General features: G+C 31.4%; 2 protein-coding genes across 2 annotated transcripts; both read left to right on the top strand.

Annotated features, from left to right (window-relative positions):
* The first annotated feature begins 5105 nt into the window (after positions 1-5105).
* LOC125867730 (ABC transporter G family member 1-like) lies at positions 5106-9022 on the top strand. The gene is made up of 9 exons (XM_049548299.1): positions 5106-5735; positions 6495-6574; positions 6656-7120; positions 7225-7311; positions 7392-7517; positions 7592-7786; positions 7863-7949; positions 8048-8306; positions 8426-9022. Exons 1-9 carry the CDS (start codon positions 5228-5230, stop codon positions 8824-8826), a joined length of 2208 nt encoding a protein of 735 aa, XP_049404256.1. The 5' UTR covers positions 5106-5227; the 3' UTR covers positions 8827-9022.
* Positions 9023-10293: 1271 nt separating this feature from the next.
* Positions 10294-17882, top strand: LOC125867731 (polyadenylate-binding protein 2-like). The gene is made up of 6 exons (XM_049548300.1): positions 10294-10471; positions 10573-10675; positions 12227-12297; positions 15959-16150; positions 17408-17538; positions 17618-17882. Exons 1-6 carry the CDS (start codon positions 10367-10369, stop codon positions 17664-17666), a joined length of 651 nt encoding a protein of 216 aa, XP_049404257.1. The 5' UTR covers positions 10294-10366; the 3' UTR covers positions 17667-17882.
* Positions 17883-17972: the final 90 nt, after the last annotated feature.

Raw genomic sequence — 17972 nt, 5'->3', positions numbered from 1 at the left:
AATCTATGTGTTTTATTTGTTTTTAGTCCGTTTAGAAAAAATGTAAAATTTTATATTCAATAATTCTTTAATTCTAATATTCGTGTAGCATGTGTAAGGTCACAAATTAATTCAAAGGACAATTCAATACATTATACACATTTTTCGTTTAAGTTCTCAAAATTCAAAAATCTCATCACTCACTTTCTTAAATTTTACGTTTGGTCAAATTAAGACGAATAATATTGTGAATCGCGATGTCCTCTTCTTCCTTTTACCCTCATGGAGACGCGGTTCAAACATTCCTTGCATGTTTGATAATATGAAAATGACCATTCAATTGGAGACTTTAGGTCTTAGTTAACATCCACATTGACTTGTACCGCAAGTATGAATATATTTTTTAACATGGTGTTATTACAGAGAGCATATAATATAACACAATATGAAAGTTACTTTCAAAAAAGATGTCGTTATTATAGTGAAATATTATTATAATTAAAGGATCACTATAAAAAATCGTGGTTAATTTTTTGCGCCGTGAATCAATGAAAAATTTGTGTTATAAAATATGATTTTTTTTCATTTTATTCTCACCGAACCAGCTGACTGGAAACATATGTTGGGCTTTGGGAAACAAGTTCTCATTAAAATACTAAGAAACTTTCTATTTTTTTCTATGTGAAAACAATACTTATTTTATCTTTTCTCAATAATTCAATCAATTTTTTTTAAAAAAATAATCACTAAATATTTTACAATGAGAAAATAGTGATTTTTTAATACCGAATGACTGGATTATAGAAGGAAGGTGGAAGTATACATGAGATTTTGAATACAGTGTATCTAGGTTAGATGTAAGTCATATTTAAATTGTTACTTTATTTTAATTAAATATTTGTTAGCACTTGATTAATTAGAGGCTTGTCATAGGTATCTTTTCTCATTAATATTGACTTTTGACTTGGTCTTGATGGGATCAATTAAAGGGACGTACCAAAGACATTTTGCTAATCTATATAACAAAGCTTAAAATTTTGGCTTTTTAAAAAAATATTCTGAATAATCATTGATCAAAATAATTGATTAATTTATATTATTATAAAATTAATGTTTATTTGATTAATTGGTGATTGTAATTATTTTTATCGAACAATTAAAGGTGTTAAAAGCCCTTTTAAAAATATACGTAAAAGGTAAATTAAAAAAATTACAATTTTGAAATTATAATAATAATTAATATTAAGAATACATTAATTGTGTCACATCATGATGCATGCTTGGTTCGTATATGATTAGCTGAAAAAGACCAATTAATTTGATGCATTTAGCAAATATAATGACCCTTTTGCTTTGATCTTTAAATTAGTCAATTGTTTTGAATGGAACAAAATAATGTTACTTACTAAGCATAAGAAAATTACCGTTAAATATAGAGTAACAACATAAATTTTAATGTAATGATTATGTAGTCGAGCAATGAAACAATTGATAATTATGATAAATTTGTAAATAATTACGAGCAAGGAAATTAAAAGTTCATACCTCAAGTAATAAAAAAGTTAAATTTTGCTTAGTTAGATATGATAAGGACTAAAATTAAAATTTAGCAAAGTCATGACGTAGAAATATTAATTTGTCTTTTTGTATTCATTGTTTGAACAATTCCATCCCCCTTAACCCAATTAATTAGACCAATATGCCAAATCCTAAAGCAAAGTATACTTAACTTTAAGTTTTTTTTTTCATGTTCAATATCTTTTATCCTCGTTGAAATTTGATTAAATTCACACATTACAGAGCTTAAATTTGAGATATTTAATTAAAAATTGAGAAATTCCGAATCATTCCGCTACCGCTCAAAGGCTTGATCCTCCTTCAAGGAATAAACTTTACTATAAAATATACCCTCAAAGTACTACCGTGATGATGCCATTAGAGCTTAAATAAATTGAAATAGCCGGCTGGTCTTTTTTAATCTATGAAGTTATTAAAAAGTCAGTCTGATTACTGTGTGTTTGATAAAATAGTTTTGCATAATATATTTCATGATTTTGAATGCATCAATACAAGTTTGATTAATGATTCGAGTCAATTCAACTCACTTCTTTCTTTTTCCTATACCTTTTTGTGGAAATTGATGTATTAAATCAAGGTATGCATGTATTTTGTGGGTCAACTTGACCAAGCTCTCTTTCGGGATAGCTAAGTTGGTTTGAAAGTGATTATCTATGGATGATTTGAGATCAATCCCCCCTCAACGTCTTCTGATTCGAGTCTATTGTATCTCCAAGGATAAAAAGTTGTAGCAATAGCAGGTTATTATAAGGTTCTACATAAAAAATAAAAAATTGACTAATTTGCCTTAAATTATTTAATCGACTATTTTCCTATAATATAATGTACTTATCCTGATCAATTTCAATTTTTATTGTCTAATTAACTCGATATTAATCATCAAAATTTTATCATTGAACAAATTGACAGATCAAACTCCCTCGATTTCTCAGAAAATCTTTAATGAAATATAGCAACTAATTGGAATCAAATTCAAATTATGTATGTATCATGACATTGAACAATTTTATCACCACATCATTCTTACTTGTTGAACAAATACTTTTATTATTTTTTATTTATACTTTTCAATTGTATTTTTACACGTTTGTTAGTAATTTATATATATATATATATAAGGATTGGACCAGGCCTCTTGCTCGTATGTACGCAGAAGTGTCAATGGGATGGTTCGGTTGGTTATTTTCAAAAAATTATATCATTCAATTTTTCGAGTTTTTTATAATGTATAACCAAAATTAGTTTTTTTAAAATCATCCTAATCATATCAATTTCTCTTCGGTATCGGCATAGTTCAGTTAATTTGTTTTTTTACTTTTAAAATATCACCTCAAAATATTCTATTATTAAATATTTCTTTCGCAAATATGTTCTTGAAGAAATTCAATTCTTCACCAAGAAGTCAAGTATGTAAAACCTTGTTACCGTGTTATTTGATTTTTTAAACATTTAATAGGAGTGCTTGTATATGTTTTGCTCTATTGTTTGATAGAGTGTCTATTATTAGTATCTTTTAATTTTAAACCTAATTAATTAAAGAGCAAAGATCCAAAGTTGTCCAGTCACTAGAGGCCTATGACCTAGGTTATATTTATATTTGAAAAATGTTATAAAATATTTTTAAATATTAAATTTAACATATTGTTAATATATAAAATATATTTACATACACATAAGATTATTTGGTTCTGGAATTTTTCGAGTTTTTTCATAAATTAAAAAGACCATTCCAATTGTTCGGAACGGTTATACACTTATATAAAAAATCCACAATTTTATTGAAAAAACAACATAAATCAGTTCGATACGGTTAGGTTCGGTTGATTCGATCAGTATTTCATATTCTTTTGACACTCTTATTAATATACGTATTGTTTTTAAGTATTGATTTATTTTATAAACATCCTTAACTAAATTCACATGGAAATAAACAAATGTGTAAAACAACATACATTTTGGTAGTTAAGCAATCACAAGGATATAATGTGGAAAACAGCCATGACCCAAGAATATGAATAACTTATAAAAACTAAAATGTGAATTCAATTTTTACGATTTTGATTTCCTTTTTCTGTTATCTGCAAATATAATAATCATCCCTGCAATAAAAATAATTTTTAACGGTAATAAATATGCATATTAATAAAGAAAGCTAAAGTCTTTGTCAGAATCAGTTAATTGTCATTAGATCTAATATCACTATAGAGTTTAGGAACATTAATTGTTGTTAAACGTATATTAAGCGATAAGTCGACAATTAAACTATTGTCCTTGTTAATGACCGCTAAAAATAATTTTTGATAAAATATGCATCCTCATAGTCATATAATAACATTATATCCAACATTGTTTAACAAAATGAGATTTGAAAAGAATATAGTATACAAAACCTAATATTTACCTCATAGGTAGAGCGACGATTCCGATAGACTCTCGACCGAAGATAAAAATAGTCTTAAAAAGAAGTAATGAAAAATATTATTACAAAGTGGTTTAATCGTATAATCTATTTTTAAAAAAGAAAAAGACTCTTCAATTACAGTCAAACACGTTTGTCTCTGTGTGTATTTTATTTTTCACTTGATCTGTTATTATTACTATTATTTTTATATTTTAATAGAAGTCAAATTCTGGCTAGATTTCAGAATTCAACACTGTTTCTAATCATGACATCAAGACGTTTCAATGAGAAATTTATATACATGGTTAATATACTGATATTCTTATGTTTCAAGTTTTTCATTTTACGAGATTTTTTTTATATCAAGATTCAAATCTGAAATATTTGATTAAAGATAAAATAACACGTGCATGTATAAGCTAGATATATATTTTTAACCTCATCACAAATACAAATATACCATTTTTCCAAGAAACAGAAATCTCTAATTATTAAAGGCAAAATTATTTTAATTATTCCACCACATATCTCACGCTACTATCGATTAACCAATTAATTTATTACAACTAAAAAGTAAGAAACTAACAAATGGTTAAAAATAAAATAAAATGAAGATGCTAAGCAATTTCCATTTCACACAATTATCCAGAAAAAGGTCCAATCAACCTTACCACTTGAGAGTAAATAATAAAGGAAGACCTATATAAATAGGCCAAATTACATAAGATATATACTTCCTCCGTTTTAATTTATTTGACCAATATTGACTTGCCATAAAATAAAATAAAATAAAAATTAAAAAATTGAACTTATAATCTTAAATTAAAGATACATCAAAATATTTTTTAATTTTGTGATCTTAAATATGATATTGAAAAGTTAGAATTAAAAAAATATAAAATAGAAAAAAAGTCTTCTGTATAGAAAGAAACAAAAAATAATATGTCAAACAAAGGAATATGTTTTAATTGAATACGTATATACATTTATTTCTTAGATTTCATCCCTTAGAAGTCAACCTAAGTATAGAAAAATTTAATTATTTTCAACTATTTTATAGTACAACTAGATATAACTCCAACTTCCCAACTACCTTCCTTTTTGCCATTATATATATCAACCAATCTTTCCACTCTAAATATTCCATGCATTAGCATAACAATAATCTAAGCTATTTCTATATACCTTTTTCTTTCTCTCCTTTTTCTCCCTATATTTCGAATTCTGATTAACTAGCACAAAATCACATACAAATTAAGCGAGTATCAAATGGAGTCGCAATCTAATTATGTTCCGAAATGGACCCCTAGTCCCAATCGATCTCCTCATAGACGTAACGAATCGGAGACAAATGATAGCATTATTTCGGAAGATATTCCTAATTTTAACAACATTAATATTCCAACAAAAAATTTCCCATTTACACCAAATATTGGTTCAATTGAAGCACCATCTCTAAGGGTTGATTCTGAAATAAAAAGGTCAATAGAGATGGAAAGTACTAATTCTCATGAGGTACCTAAACAAATTAGTGTTACTAATCCTATGGTTAGTAATACTAATTTTGGTTATGATGATGATGTGGCTTTGAGTGGAAAGTTGATTAATGAAGGAATTTATTTAACATGGAAAGATTTATGGGTAACTGTGCCTGATAAAAAAAGTGGGAGAAGAGCTATTTTGCAAGGGCTTACTGGTTATGTACAACCTGGTGAAGTTTTGGCAATTATGGGTCCTTCTGGTTGTGGCAAATCAACTCTTCTTGACACTCTAGCAGGTATTTTTTTTCTCGATTTAATCATCTGATATTCGAAATTTATTGACTCATGAATCTAAATTTACTAGGGGGTTAAAAACCTCTCCTGTCTTGAAGCTCGATATGTTATTCTAGTTAGAGGTAAAAAAAACATGATTCCCTATGTTGATTATTTTGATGCTATAGGAATTGGTTGATCTAGTCCATAGAATAATTTTAGAAAGAAGATTGTTGAATTTATTGATGATGAATGTTTTTTTCTAATTTTAATTTATGTATCTTACTTTTCTATTTTATTTTATTTTTGTAAATGTTTAAAAGTGTAATAATAGGTTAAATTTAGGAGATTTTGCTTTAAATTATTGTTTTATATAAATGGTTTATTTATGAACTACTCCACATACTATATAAAGGATGATTAAGGGTCCACATATTTTGACTTCAAACATCATCTGCTTGAGAATCTTCCATTAATTGTTGTTTGGTATAAAAGAATGTTTCAAGTCCACTAGAAAGAGACCTTTTTTTCACATTTGGTATTTGGTTTTTTTTTTTTTGGGATTTTAATTAATCTGAATTCATATTACGTGTCAAGAAAAAGAAAAACTTTCTGTGACAAAACTTCTTAGATTGTTTCCTTAAAATTAATATTTTAATTAAAAATAGATGGATTCTATCTATTGCATAAGACAGAGAAAAAACAAGGATTGAATTTTTAATTTTGTAAAATAAAATTTAAAAATAAAATTTGTTAATGTGATGTACATGATATAATTACAGGGAGATTGGATTCCAACACAAGACAAGCAGGAGAAATCCTCATCAATGGTCGTAGACAATCACTTGCTTTTGGCACTTCGGTACGACAATTAATATCTCACCTTTTTTTTTTCGAGTTTAATTTCTATATACTGTCAACATAACTTTTTTTTTCCTAAAAGGCATACGTAACGCAAGATGACACATTGATGACAACCCTAACAGTAAAAGAAGCAATTTACTATTCAGCCCAACTCCAATTACCGGATTCGATGTCGAGATCAGAGAAGAGAGATAGGGCTGAACAAACCATTAGAGAAATGGGTTTACAAGATGCAATGAACACAAGAATTGGTGGATGGAGTGTTAAAGGGCTAAGTGGTGGACAAAAAAGAAGAGTTAGTATTTGTATTGAAATATTAAAAAGGCCCAAACTATTATTTCTTGATGAACCAACAAGTGGGCTTGATAGTGCTGCTTCTTATCATGTTATGAATAAAATTGTCCAATTGGCTAAACGAGATGGAAGAACTATTGTTGCTTCAATTCATCAACCAAGTAGTGAAGTTTTTCAACTTTTTCACAATCTTTGCCTTTTGTCCTCTGGAAGAATTGTCTACTTTGGTAACATTTCTAATGCTAATGAGGTACATATCACATCCTTTTACGTACAGGTGTTGAATAAGTGGGTTGGGTAAAATATATCAACAAAAGACTAATCAAACTTTTTTCTTTTTTTTTGGTTTTGTAGTATTTTGCTTTGAATGGTTTCCCATGTCCAACTATGAGGAATCCATCTGATCATTATCTAAGGACAATCAACAAGGACTTTGATATTGTAAGTAAAAAAAAAATATTTTCTTTGTCATTATTAATTAAAATCAAATTATTAATGTCTATTTGATTTTAATTAATTAGGATATTGAAAAAGGAGTTGGTGGAAAAGCTACTGCTACAGAAGCAATTGATATTCTTGTGAAGTCATACAAGACTTCACAGGGTTGTCAACAAGTTCAACGTAAAGTTTCAGAAATTTGCAAACAGGTTTGTATAATATAAATTATATTTTGAAAAAAAATATTAATTTGTGATCTAGTGAATAGTTAATTTGTGTATAGAGTGGAGGAGAAGAGGCAAAGAAAGGGAGTCAAGCAGGCTTTATTACTCAGTGTATGGTTCTCACAAGGAGGTCTTTCGTGAACATGTATCGTGATCTTGGTTATTACTGGTTACGTTTTGCAATTTATATTGCTTTGTGTTTGTGTGTTGGAACTATTTTTCATGATATTGGACGTGACTATGGCTCCATTCAGGTAAATATTGCTATTCATCGTTAAATAGAATTAGCGATGAATTTTTGTTAATCCTGTATTTTTTTACGTTTTTCAGGCTAGAGGTTCAATGTTGATGTTTGTTGCTGCCTTCTTGACTTTTATGGCTATTGGTGGATTCCCTTCTTTTGTTGAAGATATGAAAGTATATATATATATGACACTTATTAACTATCTATATATAATAAATAATTTGGCTATTTATACAATGATACTTATATACTATGTCTTTTTTTACTCTAGATTTTCACTCGAGAAAGATTAAATGGACACTATGGTGTGGCTGCATATGTGGTGGGAAATACATTTTCTTCCATTCCTTACCTTATATTAATCTCAGTTATACCAGGCGCTATTGCTTATTACCTCGTCGGATTACAAAAGGGGTTCGATCACTTTGCGTATTTTTCACTAGTACTTTTCGCAACCATGATGTTAGTTGAGAGCCTCATGATGATTGTGGCAAGCATTGTCCCCGACTTCCTCATGGGAATCATAACAGGTAAGGATGTCACATGAATATGTTAAGCTAAATTTCAGTACGTAAAAATTAGTTTGGAGGGGGAGGGGGGCATATTTAATTTTCATGTACTAATTTTGTGATCGTTTGATAATATATAGGAGCTGGAATTCAAGGTGTTATGATGCTTAATGGAGGTTTTTTCAGATTGCCTAATGATCTTCCTAAGCCATTTTGGAAGTACCCTATGTATTACATTGCATTTCACAAATATGCAAATCAAGGATTTTACAAGAATGAATTCTTGGGATTAAATTTCCCTAATGAACAAATTAGAGGGCCAGCCATAGTTAGTGGTGAAGAAATATTGAGAAATGTATGGCAAGTGCAAACGGGATATTCAAAATGGGTTGATGTTGCTATATTATTTGGAATGGTAATACTCTATAGGTTCATGTTTTTGGGAATAATTAAGACTGTGGAGAAAGTTAAACCTATGATTAGAGCATTTATGGCTCATTCTTCCAAAAATCCAACTCATGCTGAAAATCTTGACTCTTGATAAAAGATGCATGCATTGAGAATTACTATATTTTGTTTGTTGATGTAAAATGTGTACTAAAGTTTATTTGTAGTTTTGTTCAAGACCAATGTCTGGTTGGTCTTTTTATGTACCTACTTTTGCTAGTATTAAAAGTTGGAGTAATTTGTATTTTCGTTAATTGTACTATGGATTAATATATTATCTAGACTTTATTATGTACCTACTTTCTTAGGCCTTTTTTTTTTTACTACTTCTTGGTGTATGATACTATTCATCATGATCTAGTTGATTGTGCATCTTATCGGGTTAAGAGTTATTTGACAAGAGAAAGTGAAGTTTATCCTAAATTTGTCATGTTGTCTCTTTGCATTTCATCTTTTGATGTATTACTAATACGCTCTATTTAGCATTATTTTTATACACTCTACCAAACGACCCCTTAGGGTAAGGGTAATGTGAGTTAATAACAATACCATTTTTTGGGTTCTCTTATCTTCTTGATGTATGGGATAAGCCAAGTCTTTTGCCATTTCTCTATTGACTAGTCTTGTTAATGCAAGATAATTGTTTAATTCTTAGAAATATGCCTCCTTGGTGTAGTGATATTTGTGTTAATCATTTATTAACTAATGATTAGTTTTATTTTATTTTATGTTTTTACAGAAAATTTGAATCTAAGGACGAATTCTTTTCAAAGAGAGAAAAAAGAAAAGTTTTATATGCGCCCATTAAAAAAAATTAAATACAAAAATTGAGTTTTACAAAATTATTATTTATTTGGATCGGGTGATTAATCTCTAAGATTATGATAGAGTTTCTATACATTTTATCTTCCTCAATCCTACTTTATAAGCTTATATTAGATATGTTATTATTTTGTATTATAAATGAGAGTTATACAATGGCCTTAAATAATTATGTTTATGCAAATATTTCAAATTTGAATTAATTCAATTAGTGACTTTTGCATAATAGTAATATCATAGTCTACTCACTTTTTAAGTTGTTTAATTAAAAAAAAATTAGTTCAATCTCGTCATGCGATTTCAAATTTCACAATTGAAATTTTATATGATGTCTTAGAATTTCATATTTGAAATTTAAAATTCCAAACATATGATTAAAAAGTGGATTATTTGAATTTTATCCTTCCAAATATCATATGATTATACTAAAAAGAAAAATAGGAAGTGGTTATAATATTAATTAAATAAGTAAAAACTTACATAAATCTCATAGTATTAAAGCTAATTACATTATATCTTTTAAATTATAAAAAATCTTTAAAACTATACGATGTCTTATACATCGGTAAACTTACAGAGACGTAATCATGAATGTATTTGAAAGCGGATAGAAATGTATCCGAAAGGAGAGGGACGTATCCAGGCATCATGTATAGCCGTATACTATACTAATTGTACTTTTATATAAAAGGAAAAAAAAAAAAAAAAAAAAAAACATCAAAACGAAGTCGGCCCGCCCCGTATATGGGTTTAGAGTGTGCAATTTAGGGAAGAAGAAAAAGGAGTTGCGGCAGAGAAAGAGAGAGAGAGAAATGGATGAAGAAGAGCATGAAGTTTACGGTGGAGAAATCCCAATGGAGGCTGAAATGGAAGCTGATATGGACAATCATCCTGCCGCCGACGAGGATGCCGTTAAGGTACTCTGTTACATTGTTGTATGTTATCTTTTTTTCATGTGATAAAAGAAAAACCCTAATTAGCATTGGATCTAATGAGATTGGAATTTTGAAATTTGAAGGAATTGGATGAGATGAAGAAACGATTGAAAGAGATGGAAGATGAAGCTGCTGCTTTACGTGAGATGCAGGCCAAAGTTGAGAAAGAGATGGGTTCTGTTCAAGGTAAAAAGAATTCACTTTTTCTTTTGCTTGATTACTATATTTTTATTCTATGCGGAGGAGGCGGAGCTAGAATTTCGAGATTAGTTTTTGTTTTCAAAGTGAAAAATGATATTTGAAAATTAGAGTTGTTTTTGAATTTTTGTGAGTAATTTGGAGTGAAAAGAGCATTTTTGGTGTTCTTAAAGTATCTGAAAAGGTGAAAACAATTGAGTTCTGAAACTATCAGGAATTTATGGTCGAATGTGTTTTCTGGAGTTCTAACTCTGGAATAAGTAAGCAAAATCATGGCCAAACGCCTTACGCCCCCTTGGAAAATGCAATTTACTAGGATAACAACAACATACTGAGTGAAATCCCACAAGTGAGGTATGGGGAGAGTAGAGTGTAGGCAGATTTAACCTCTGCCTCGTGAAAACAGTTAAATTCCAAAATTTTCAGGAATGTTATAACCAAATGTGTTTTACTCCGGAAAGAAGTAAAAAATATTTCATGGCCAAACGCCTTACGGCCCCTTGGAAAATGCAATTTTACTAGGATAACAACAACATACCCAGTGCTTTCTCACAAGTGAGGTCTGGGGAGGGTAGAGTGTAGGTAGACCTTACCTCTGCCTTGTGGAGGTAGAGAAGGAATTTACTAGGATATGGATAAATTATTTTTATAACACAAATAAAAGGTGTGCGTTAGGTTCTACCAAACCGTAAGCTCAATCATGACTCTGCCCCTGCTTTTCTATAATTTGGTGTCAATGCTTGAAATCCTATTAATCTACTATGGGAATGTTTGTTGGCTTGTTAAGAAGTGGTTGTAGGTTTAATATTCTGACATTTTCCTTAAAAGGTTGTGATATTTGGGTTATTGGGATCTAAGTAAGGATGCTTTGTTCTGCTAGGGTCTGTGACAGTTACTATACTATCCTTAGAAGTTGAACAATCTTTTTATGTTAAATCCCTAAATATAATGTCTGTAAGAGACTATGAAAAGATGCTTCTTTTCTGGTAGAGTTTGCCACAGTAACTGATGAAACGTCTAGTAGAGTTTGCCATAGTAACTGATCAAACGTTACCCAAAACAATGATCAAGTTTTGTTTGTCTTTGGAAATGCAATAAAACATTACATAATGGAAATGAAAGATTCAATATTTTGTAAAGACTAGTTTATCAGTTGTACCACTAAACTTGCGGGAAGCCGGGAATTGTCAATGAGGCTTAAAGTATACATTTCTACCAGTAATTGGCTGTGATTAGTCTAGACTTAAAATTTTCAATAACCTAACACTGATATCCGTCTGAAGTCGACCCTTAGGACCGCAGTCCTTGAAACTTGGGGATATGGGCCCATAAATACTGGACGTAGTTCTCGTGGTGCAAGGCTCGAACCGTTTTTAGTCACAAGTCCCTCAACCTTTGGCAAATTGAACCAAGTTCGGGGGACAAATTTTTTCTTAATTATTGTTGAAGTTCTATTTTCTGAGTTAATGGTACCAGTTTTAAAAAGAAGTTTTATTTTTTAAAATGGATTAATCATTTTCGGAACCATTTATTTTGCAGATCCTGCTAATGCAGATGCATCCCAGGCAAACCGCGAGGAGGTGGATTCAAGATCAATATTTGTTGGCAATGTAAGAACTAAAAATCTATTGTTTCTATTTGGTGATTGAATTCTTGGAGAAGTGCTCTACTTGATTCAAGAATGTTTTCAGATAACTTGGTGTATTCTTAAGTGATTTGTTTGATTTTCCGGTGGAACTGATTTTGTTGATCAAATTTGATAATTTGAACTCTGCCTTGTTAGTTTGCTCACATGGCTAATTCCAAGCATAGATAAATGTACGTTGTGGTAGGCTGACAACCAAAATAAAATTAGTTAATTTATAAATCCTCACAATATCGAATATATTATGATATACTTACCTAGGCTCGTGTAACACCTTTTGAATAGTGTAATTAAGCAGGTCCAAATGGAGGGAAATGGATATAGAAGATACTCGTAGCAGATATCAATTGTTTGGTTTTGATGCACAGTAGTAATAATTGTTGTATATTTGATAGTCCCGTTGTTTAATAAAAGTATGAATCTGTATGCAGAAGAAGGTTGTTTATGTAGTGTGACTTTTAATTTGCCGTGCAAGTGCATATTTTATATTACATAAGCCTATGCTACACTGTCTCTTTTTTCTCTTTTGGCATACCTATGTCAATATACCATGGTTTCTGGCAAGGGATGAATGTTGGATCTTGAAAAGAATCTGAGCCTCCAACCCAAACCTTAAGGGAATGGATGTGGTGTAGCCCGATACCATTTGAACCCCTTTGAAACCTCTTACACAAACGATGAGAGGCAAGTTAATTCTCTAACAGCTTCCTCCACATGTCATAGGTTTACATGTTGTGAAGCCCCTGAAAAAGCTGGTGCTTCTAAGGCTTGAACACATTAATTTGATGATAAATATGGTAATGGATTTTATTTATGTGTTATAAATTGAAAATGTATCTATATGGATGTCGGATATGCCTTGGAGTTGAGTTGGAAAGATCAGGCATGGGTTAAAGGACTTAAGAAATGAAAAATAAACCATTTCCTATAATATATATACAAGGAGATAAAACTATGATATTTGTAAGTGGGAAAATAAGTATTCACTTAGTCATGACGGTGGAAATACTTGCATAGATAAAATAATTGATAACTTAACCCACGCTAAGCCTCACGCTGAAGGAAGGAAGAGGAGGATCAGATTATGACACACAAGAATTATATTAGGCAACTCCACTTCACATAGTGAATATGAAATGTGGGGCTGAAGGGAGGAATCTACTTGAACTCTTTGCCCTTCCATATTAGTGACACCAAGAAGCTTGGTAGGAGAAATTGAGAGTTGATTTCACAAGAAAAACTCTTGCAGATTAAAAGTAGCAACACCATAATAAGTGTAATCACTACTAGCTTATATTTCAAGGTATCGATGTCACCATGTGTTCTACTTGCTATTTTTTATTACTATTTGAGACGTGCATAGTAATACTTGAGAGTTTAAAATGAGGAATTGAGCATGAATGATAATATTAGTATATGAGTTGAGCTAATTTTTGACAGATTTGAACCTTAGATTCATGTTTTGGGTTGAATCTTAGAATGAGTCAACCAAGGGTTTAGACTTATGGAATGTAATGGTAGATGACTAGTATCATGTGGTACTTCTCCTTCCCTCTCTGCAAAGCCTGCTTCTGAAGTTTTTCAGTTAGGAGGCTTTAAGTACTTTGGTGGTTAAGGATCAAGTTTTTCTTAATTAATTACTTGTCGTTGTGACAAGTAAACTTCCTTTTAAATGATAATTTTTCCTTCTCTAAGTTCAAATTAAATAACTTTTCTTTTAAGCATCTTTATTTTATATGACAATCCTTCAATCAAGTGTTCTTTTCCTCCCATATTCAACCTGTCAATTAGACACATCTCCATGCGACTCGTATAATGATCTAGTCAAAATTTTCTCTTAATTTGGAGCTAAACAAACCAAATTCTATTTTGGGGTGGAGGTCGTACTAAACTGTAGTACATTTGGGCAAAGTACATTCTAGTTCCACTATAGTCGGGGAAATCTTTTCCCTACTGAAAGCTGTTAGTATTCTTGAAGGATTGCATATATATTTTTCATTACATCTACTGATATAAAAGAAGTAATACACCGCATTTCCCTTGGAAGCGTTGGAAGCATGTTTATTCCTAGTTCATGTTTCCTGGCTCTATAAAGTTGCAATGTCTTGACCCATTTCATTATGAATGTGGTATTAGAACATGAATATCGAAAATGTGAGGGGTGGTCATCTTGTTTGGGAGGTTGTATTGATGGTTGAAAGCTTCGTTTATTTGTTATGCTTGAAAATATAGAACTTGATCTTAACTTGCATCATGCACCATTTTTTTTTGTTTCTTCTGTTGCAATGTCCAAACTTCTTGGTATAATTGTCTTTTTCCTTTTTGTAATTGCAAGGAATATTTGGTTCTTCCTGATGATCTCTTTGTTTTGGTTTGACTTTGATGCATCTTGAGAGTCATGCCTTGACTTTCTGTCACTATAATCGCAGGTGCATTCATATTTCTGAATAGCGCTGGCACCATAAGTTTTTGATGGTGGAAGAAGTTTTTCTGATTTTAGATATTTCTTTTAAGAGGCATTTTTACCTGTATGTTGACTTGTGAAAAGTTTGAATAAGAAAGACAGCAATTCAGCAAAAAAAAGAAATAGAAAAAAAAAAGAAAAGAGAAAAAAAGAAAAGAAAAGAAAAGAAAAGAAAAAGATTAGAAAGAAGATAAAAAGCATGAAAAAAATAATATTGTGAAGCTCCACTGGGAAAAAGATGGAATTGAAAGACAATTCTGCAGTGAGAGATAAAGAAAAAGTATGACAAAATGGAAACCACAAAATCATTTTTTTTTTGTTGTTAAAAGTACTCTCACCTTAGGTTCAAGTTTCGACCTTCTTGCAAGAAGAAAGATACATTTGCCTATGAAGTGCAAACCCTTTTCATCGGCATGCAAATTCTAGTTGCCGAGTCTGGTTGCTGCAGGCAGCTGGTGGACGTGAGTATTCAGATTTGACTAGCTATTAAGCCTGATATGGTGAGGTGTCATTACTTTGCCTTCGGCCTTATCTTTTATTTCTTCTACGGCTACCAAAACTATCATTCTTGAACTATATGATCTGTTCTTGTCGTGCTTCTATGGTGATCGGCAGTCAGTTTCCATTTGTACCTACACTATTTTTCATTGGGGTGAAAGAACGAGGGAAAGGAGTATTTCTTGTTTGTTTAGGATGTAAATGAGGACCATCAACATTTTGACTCCAAAGTTTGGCCGACGAGAGAATTATCCTTTGGATTTGTAATTGATTGATGAAAGTTTTTCTTGAAACCACCTTTTAGATCCTTATAGAGCATTGAAATCGTTTTTAGTTGCAAAATTTGATTTTACAGCAAGAAAAATGGAAAATATTTTCTGTGTCTAACCTTAGTAAAGTCAGGAAAGCTAAGTGTGCTGAGCTGGATGATCTTTCTCTTGTTTGGAAGGTGTTGGGGCACAAAATTGTTTCTCTTCCTTTATGTGTTGATATCCGGATGTGTATTATACTATAATATCATCATCTTTGGGATCATAGGTTTTGCAAAACTTAACCATAAAATAGATGAAGAATTCTAGCTTTCCATGAAGACTGAAGTGTAGAATTCCTTATTTCATTGTCACTTGCAGTTACCATGTCGTGTTTAATAAATTTCATGTGACAGGTTGATTATGCATGTACCCCAGAAGAAGTTCAGCAGCATTTCCAGGCATGTGGTACTGTGAATCGAGTTACTATCCTGACTGATAAGTTTGGTCAACCTAAAGGTTTTGCGTATGTGGAATTCGTGGAACAAGAAGCTATTCAGGAGGCACTCCAGCTGAATGAGTCAGAACTGCATGGACGCCAGTTGAAGGTGAACTTATTTTTTTCATCTTTTATTTGAATAGAGTAGTTTCTCTTTATCAACCATGTCATGTCATGTTTGTTGGTGGGAGGTGAGATATATAAACATGGAAGGCTCTGCACTAAAGGACTTGGGACATACTGAACAGGTTGTGACAATACACAATCTGTCTTAGAGTAAATCTGTCATTTAATTGTTGTACCTTGCTGATCCTTGTCTTGTCAGACCGAAAACACATAAACTGATTGTGGTTTGCTAGAGTAGCATATATGTGGATTACAGTACTTGACTAAAAATAAGATTGGAGTTAGGGGTGGGCATTAAAACCGGGCCGAACCGAATTGATTCGGTTCTCCGGTCCTGTTTCGGTTTTGAAGTTGAAGTATTTGGGTTTAACCAAAATACCGAATTATTTTTATATAATTATAAAATATATACTATACACATTTAAGCCCAAAAAGACCAAACCCAAATACCCAATTCTGCATACAGATCATGTAAGAAGTTTTTGCACGGATTACCCCTATTTTGAAGTGGTCTTTATTTTTTGCGCCTGCTGCTCATTTAATGAAAAATTGTGGGCCAAAGTACGCTTATCCATGACCTAATTTCACAAGGCACAAGTTTAGAAATTTTTGTCTTGTCCGGCATAAGTTTTGCAGGAATCAAGTTATCCGGCATAAGTTGTGTAGAAGCCGGAAGGTGAACACTACTTCATAGGATGTTAATTCCCTTTAACTTGCGTCTATAGATGACCCTTTCAATTGAGTTATAACTGTAGCACTGTACGTCGATTATAATGTTCCAATAGGTGAGTTTGTCTAATTTGTTCAACTGTAAAATCTTTTATGTTCTCTATTTAGATTATGTGGCTTTGTATAAGTATTATGATTAAATATGAGGTCATACCAAAGAACCGAACCAATTTTGGTTCAGTATATATCAGCAACAACAACAACAACAACCCAGTGAAATCCCACTAGGTGGGGTCTGGGGTTCAGTATATATCAGCGAAGAATCAAAAACCAAAGTTTTAAATAACCGAATTGAAGAGCCAAATGTTGACCCTAATTGGAGTAGTAGCTTAAAGGGAGGATATGGTTGTTGTTCAATCAGTCTAACCAAACTACTCGGGCACTTTTATGAAGTTTTAGTTTTCTGATTTTGCAATCAAATGCCATATTATCTATGACACACTAATATGGTGTTTCCACCGAGTCTTTTCTTATTTGATGTGTTCATATTGTGATTTTCCCTCTATTGCAGGTTATGCCCAAGAGGACTAATGTACCAGGGATGAAACAGTTTCACCCTAGACGTTTCAGTCCTTATCAACCTTACGGATTCAGAAGGCCATATGCACCTGCCCCTTATTTCTATTCTCCTTATGGATATGGGTAAGTTTGATTCAGTTGATTATCTCGCCTCGACAATCAAGTAGATGAATCACACGTATGATTGTTTCGCATTTTGCAGGAAAGTTCCAAGATTCAGGAGGGCTTCACGGTACATGCCTTACTATTAAACCATGCGATATGCTACTACAAAATCTAATTCAAGCAGTCACTTTAATCATAAAAGATCATGATACTGTATCAACTAGATTTTGCTTGAGACATTATAGCCATTGCCTATCATAAGTTTAGGTATCCTTCATCTGCATGTGATTTTTAGGGAAGTCCCTTCTGTATTAGTATTCTGGAAGCATTTACCGATTTGATAATACATTTTACTTGGAGCATTTCTGCTGCAACTGTTTTGAGTTGGTCTTTAAATTTTTGCCACTAAGGATTCCTTCACCTCTAAATCAGAGGTCTCGGATTTGAGACTT

The sequence above is a fragment of the Solanum stenotomum genome, chromosome 6, assembly GCF_019186545.1.
Source record: "Solanum stenotomum isolate F172 chromosome 6, ASM1918654v1, whole genome shotgun sequence".
NCBI classification, from domain to species: Eukaryota; Viridiplantae; Streptophyta; class Magnoliopsida; order Solanales; family Solanaceae; genus Solanum; species Solanum stenotomum.
Note: the sequence above shows the minus strand (reverse complement) of the source record. Positions and strands in the feature narration are given on the sequence as shown.